The sequence below is a fragment of the Octopus bimaculoides genome, chromosome 4 (genome assembly GCF_001194135.2).
Source record: "Octopus bimaculoides isolate UCB-OBI-ISO-001 chromosome 4, ASM119413v2, whole genome shotgun sequence".
Lineage (NCBI taxonomy): Eukaryota > Metazoa > Mollusca > Cephalopoda > Octopoda > Octopodidae > Octopus > Octopus bimaculoides.
In genome coordinates this window covers 4,708,311-4,715,206 of record NC_068984.1, presented here as the reverse complement: position 1 = coordinate 4,715,206, position 6,896 = coordinate 4,708,311, and the positions used below count along the sequence as shown (strand labels likewise).

The 6,896-nt window shown below is 39.1% G+C and overlaps 1 protein-coding gene across 1 annotated transcript in view; it reads right to left on the bottom strand.

Moving 5' to 3' along the window:
• Positions 1 to 6,896, bottom strand: part of LOC106867335 (GRIP1-associated protein 1) — a 97,639-nt gene that overhangs the window by 22,554 nt on the left and 68,189 nt on the right. Inside the window, exon 16 of the mRNA XM_014912181.2 lies at positions 342 to 437. Coding sequence (XP_014767667.1) covers positions 342 to 437 — 96 coding nt within the window. The remainder of the gene's footprint in view (positions 1 to 341; positions 438 to 6,896) is intronic.

Genomic DNA, 6,896 nt, shown 5'->3' with positions numbered 1-6,896 from the left:
TATATATATATATATATATTTGTTTGTATGTATATATTTATGTTTGGATGGGTGGTCTTGTGCCATTCATCTAACACAGATCAGTGCTGACATTAATGTCAGGATCACATTCATAAGCAGACTTCATAATGCTGATAATGTAAATGGAGGAGATAAATTCTAGGTTTTTCTTTCTAAAATGTCTAATGGTACACTTGCCAACAACCAGTTGGCAATCCACTGTTACGTGAAAATCAGATGAGATTGCAGGAAAGACATAGGAAAATATTTATAGGAATTGGACAAAGATTTGATTAAACAGAAAGAATAACAACACAGAAAGAAGCACCGTTATCTCTTACCGTACTAATTTCTTGTAGAGATTGTATTTGTGTGTCTCGTTCTTGTTGTGCAGCGTACAATTGTTCAAGGGTGTGTTCACTGGCGCGATGACCTTCCTGCAAATATAGAATATTTCCTTTATGAGATGAAATATAGGAAATATGATAGATACTGGAAAGTTATTTGGTTTTAATTAATTTCTTAATTATTAAGCATTAAAACGAGCTTCACGTGAAACTGTTGTTTGTGTATAGAGTAACTATACTTATGCATGAACGAGTATACAGGGTGTCCACAAAGTCTCAGAAAAGAAAGCACACTATGGATAACGTGGAAGAGTGCATGAAGAACATAAGGATGGGAGGGTCACGGCGGGAATGTTTCCCAACATAGCTTTTAATCAGAATTGATATAGTTTTGGGACTAAGCAACAACTGAAGTCGGTTCTGCTAGGATTTAATGGAGCGATTTGGTTTTATAGACCCAGCAAGGGAGATAACTCCCAGAAGAAATAGTACAGAAAGACAATTATCTCCCCTTCTTCATTTTCCAGTTCTTTGTCTTGCTCATCACAGATACGGCGATGTTCCTTCCTTTAAAATAGTTGCAAATTTACAGAATCGGGTTAAATGAAGAACAGAGAGGGAATTACTAAAGACTTGAGATTCCAGGAAGAAAGAAAAAACTGAGTGAAGGGAGTTAATGTGGTATTTAGAGGGGATTTTCTTTGCTAGTTCGTCAGTCAAGGACATCACATGGGAGACGGAGACGGCGCTTGATGTGTTTGGCTATGGTTGAGCAGTGTGAAGCATGCTGGGAATGCTCTGCCGCAGGTCGAGCATTGTTGGTCTGCTGGGACTGTGGAGGCGGCAAGGAGTCAGCTCTGGACTTGTGAAGGTCACGTTTTCTTTGTGCTCCTACAATCCTTGGAGGGGGGGGGACATAACATGAATGATGAGTTGAGAGAAGAGTTGGAGTGGAGGAGGTTAAAGTGCGGCCAGTTACGAGGAGCAGAGGCCATTGTAGTAGCAGTGGAAAACGTTGGTGTGTGTTGTCAAATGGCTTCTTTTTGAGAAAACAGTCTGAGAAAGTGTCTGAGTGTACAGTAGCAACACCATCCCATATGTGGGAGCATCACACCCTCACCTCGGCACTCCGTCACTTACGATAACGAGTGTTCCAGTTGATCCGATGTGCAAGTGGCTGAGTACTCCACAGACATGTGTACCCTTAACGTAGTTCTCAGGAAGATTCAGCGTGATACAGAACATGACGAGGATGGCCCTTTTGAATTACAGGTACTAATTTTCGCCAGCTGAGTGGACTGGAGCAATGAATAAAGTGTCTTGCTCAAGGACACAACCTTATGACTGTGAACTGAATACCCCTGATCACTAAGCCATGTGCCTTCCCCTGCACCCCACTGGGAGATGGGGTTCTCACTTGAGCTTTGGAGGAGGTTAGTAGCTGATTAGGGGCTGAAGTATTTTATGGGTATGTGTGAGATCTTCAGGGGAGATCCTCAATGATGGGGAAACCTAACATTCGAGGGTTCAAATCTCATAGTGTTCGTGTTTAAAGGGTAACATACTCTCAAGTAAAAAAGGGACAGTGACCATAACATTTGTAGTCTCTCAAGGTAGGTGAAATGAGTTAATTTGCGCTAAGGCAGCAGTTCCCAACGTTTTTGCACTCGTGACCCCTTACCAAAAAGCTTAAAAACCCACACGACCCTCTACAATCAGCAACTTGATTTATATTTTTTATTTTCTATGAAGGAGAGCGAAAGAAACATCTAAGAAAAAAATTTATTCAAGAGTCCTGTAATTATTTATTAGCAAAACTAAATTACAACATTGGTCCGACCTTTATTCACAAAAAGAACTCAATTATTCTTACAATAATATCAACAATAATAAGCCCACGAGTATATAGCATAGTGGTTAAGAGCACAGGCTACTAACCCCAAGATTCTGAGTTCGATTCCAGGTAGTGACCTGAATAATAATAATAACAACAACAACAACATTGAAAAATAACTTAGGAATGAGAATCCAGGTTCGAAATTTCCCCAAGACACCTGATGAAGGCTGGAGGGTATATCAGCCGAAACATTGTGTTAACAACAGACAAGATGAGGACAAATATCCATCAAATGTAAATAATGTAAATAATGTACATAATTCCTCATCTCTTAAATATAGAACTGTATCAAGTAAGATAATTCTAAACTTTTACCCAGGTCATCATCTGTCACAGCCCAGCTGTAGTATCATCCTTAACTTTGGTCAACTACAAAAGACCATTTTATAACATTCATCATGAATGTTCACTATTTTCTTTTATTTTTTATTTCTTTTCTTTTTACTCGTTTTAATCGTTGGATGGCGGCCATGCTGGAGCACTACTTTGAACGGTTTTAGTGGAACAAATCAACCCCAGTATATATATATATTTCAAGTCTGGTATTTAATCTATTAGCTGCTTTTGCTGAACCACTAAGTTACAGTTGTCAAGCAGTGAGAAAACACACGCAAACACACACACGCGCACACATGCACACACACACACACACACACACACACACACACACACACACACACACACACACACACACACACCTTTCATCTTCATCGTTTAATGCCTATTTCCCATGCTGGCATGGGTTGGATGGTTTGGCAGCATCTGATGGGCTCAAGGACCACATCATACTCCAGTGCCTGCTTTAGCATGGTTTCTACAGCCAGACGCCCTTCCTGATACCAACCACTTCAGAGCATGGACTGCTTACTACTTTCATGGTTCCAGCACAACTGAGGTTGCTAGGCAACTCGTAGGACTATGAACCCTGAAGGAGGTGGAGGTCAGGTTTATGTTAGGAGGCAAGGGACTGGTCACTCACAAGGCATGGTTGAACCCAGAGCTTTGGTAAAAGTCACTTGCCCAGGGTAATGTGCAGGAGGCATTGAGCTGGCAGAAACGTTAGCACACCGGGCGAAAGGCTTAGCGGTATTTCGTCTGTTTTTACGTTCTGAGTTCAAATTCCACCAAGATCAACTTTGCCTTTCATCCCTTCGAGGTCGATAAATTAAGTACCAGTTACACACTGAGGTCGATGTAATCAACTTAATCCCTTTGTCTGTCTTTGTTTGTCCCCGCTATATTTAGCCCCTTATGGGCAATAAAGAAATAAATGTATAGTGAGACTGAACCCAAAACCAGGTGATTGCAAGCCTAAACCTAGAGCTTTATCATTTTTTTTCTTTTTCTTTTGTATTTTTTTATCAAAATTTCTTTCAGCAGTAAAGCTTTCTTAACCTTTTCAAACAACAATAAAGTTAATGTTGTCTTTCACATAACTAAACTGCCTGTTTACCAATATTATTAGTTACTGTGATGTTTACATAATCTGACTATCAGACAAGTAAGAGGCCACATTGTTTGCAGCAAACAGAGCATGACTTTCTTTGGCTGCAGTTGTTTCTGTTGAAAATCTATGACTGACAATCATATTTCAACAGAGATTTGTTTATACAGTATCAGGTTTTATGTGGTACGGCTATTTTTATTTAACTTTAATTTGCAGTTGACCTGAGAGCAACAACAATTTTGATAATAATAATAATAATAATGATGGAGTCTTCCATTGAAGATGACACAGGAGAGAGTTCGGCCTTTTTGCCAAATGGTTTGTTTGTAGGGATCAAAATGTGTGTGCTGTGCATTAGCTCACTCCCTCCCTCAGTCAAATCGATGTTACCTGAACAGGTGCACACAGGTGTGCCACATGTCAGGTGTTGATGTGATCGCAGAGCAACACGAGATGAAGTTTTTAGCTCAAAGACATAATGCACCACCCAGTCCAGGAATTGCAACCAAGACCTCACAGTCGTGAGCACAACACTCTAACGACTAGGCCATGTGCCCTCACCTAATAATAATAATAATAATAATAATAATAATTGAACAGGGTGGGCTACTCGACCCGAAGAAAATTCTAACTGGGCCCCTCCCACCCCACCTGCAAGGTCATGCGCTGTTTATCTTGATATAAGGTCACCATGTCGTGCATGTATAGTTGTGATGCATGTGCCTGGTGTACCCTTATCAGACGGGTAGTCATGATGGGTATACTGGGCTTCGTATTTTTGTACCCCAGTGACACTTTGATGGCATGCACTGCACTCTCATTCAATCATCATCATCATCATCATCATCGTTTAACGTCCGCTTTCCATGCTGGCATGGGTTGGACGATTTGACTGAGGACTGGTGAAACCGGATGGCTACACCAGGCTAATGATGATAATGATGATAATAATAATCGTTTAACGTCCGTTTTCCATGCTGGCATGGGTTGAACAGTTTGATTGGGGACTGGCAAGCCAGGTGGCTACACAAGGCTCCAATCTGATCTGGCAATGTTTCTACAGCTGAATGCCCTTCCTAACGCCAACCACTCTGAGTGTAGAGGGTGCTTTTTACGTGCCACCGGCACTGGAGCCAGTCAGGCGGCACTGGAGCCAGTCAGGCGGCACTGGCATCAGCCACATTTGGATGGTTCTTAATAATGATGATGATGATGATGGTTTCAGATTTTGACACAAGGCCAGCAATTTGAGGGGAAGAAGTAAGTCGATTGCATTGACCCCAGTGTTCTACTGGTATTTATTTTATCAACCTCAGTGGAATTTGAACTCAGAATGCAATGACCTATAAAACACCACTACGTATTTTGCCCAGAATGCTAACAATTCTGCCAGCTGCTGCCTTAATAATAGTAATAATAATAATAATAATTTCTACTTTTATTATTGTTGGGGAAGGTGGGGATGAGTCGATTACATCGACCCCAGTGCATAACTGGTACTTATTTCATCGACCCCGAAAGGATGAAAGGCAAAGTTGACCTCGGCAGAATCTGAACTTTAATAATAATAATAATAATAATAATAATAATAATAATAATAATTCTGAAATCTATCTATAAGATAACTTCCAGTTTGATTTGCAACTCCTCTCTTTCTCTTTCATTCTATCTCTATGTGTGCATACATATATATATACATACACACACATGTATATTCACAAATATATATATTTCTTAATATGGTTATTAAAGACATTAAGCTAAATATTTTCATGAAAGTTTATAACAAAATGGAAAGAAAATTGTGAATCTTCGTTCTTTCTTTTTCGCTTAAAGAAGGTTTACAAATAAATGTCTTTCTCTGTTAAATGTTCTTTTTATTTCCATATTGTTTTACCTTCTTTTACTTAATTCTTTCTTAGAATATACACACGTCCATTTCTGCTGAATAATAATAATAACCTTATTTTACTAAATTCTTCATTATTTTCAAAGTGAATTAAAACAAAAGACAGAATATTTCAACAGAAATATGGTAGCAAAAATGTTAAATAAGGCATTGGAAGAAGTTCTTACACACACATACAACTATATGCAAACACACACGCACACACACACAACAGTACACAAACATTCACACATACAAACACACACACACACATATATGCACACATGCAATCACACAAACATGGAATTGCATGCAAACACACAACAGATACATACACACATACATACAACCATGCAACCACATGCAATCACATAATCGCACACACACACACGCACACCACAGCATACACATACATACATAAACACAACTATGTAAACACACACAACCATATGCACATGCACAATATACAAATACATACACACGTACACAAAACTATACACACACACGCACACACAATCAGTCTTTCTCTAAACTGGCTGTTTGCCCAAACTAACAAGATCCATCTGTTCAGAAATAAACAAGTTTATACGTCCTTAGATGTTTTATTATTCTAATGTGTTTATTATTATTATCATCATCATTATTATTATTACTGTTATTATTATTATTATTATTATTATTATTCTCATTACGGAGGTGGAGCACTGCAAAAGGCTGATAACAGCCTTTGAAATACAGAAAGCAATGGCTAGCTGCACGAGGAGTAAATCGCTTGGTTTGGATAGTCTGCCCTACAAGCTTTACACTTACATGCCAGACTTGTTTGGCGACCTTTTAGCAAATGTTTACTGCAACTGGCGACAGAACGGAAGAATTCCCAGTTTTGTGAGCCAAGGAGCAGTAGAGTTGCTGAGAAAAGACCCAAACAAGGGGGGATTGTATTGATAACTTTAGATTCATAACTGCTGAATGCAGAGTTCAAAATATTGGCCAAAATTTCAGGCCTTGTGCCTATAGTAGAAAGGATTATTATTATCTCCTCATTAGCAAAGGCAGAGGTATTGTTTTCAGTTGTGTTTGTTTGTCCATGGACAAGATATCTCAAGAACCGCTGGATGGATTCGGATGAAACTTTCAGGGATGTTTGGCCTCATGACTGGGATCAATCCAGTACTGGACAAAGATTCTGGATTATTTTTCCAGTTTTTTTTTTATACTTAATTTTTGAGAGCGGTCGGGTTCATTTTTAGTATTCCCGTTTGTGAGAGCAGTCGAGTTTATTTCAGATATTCTCATTTTAAAAATCATCTCCAGCTA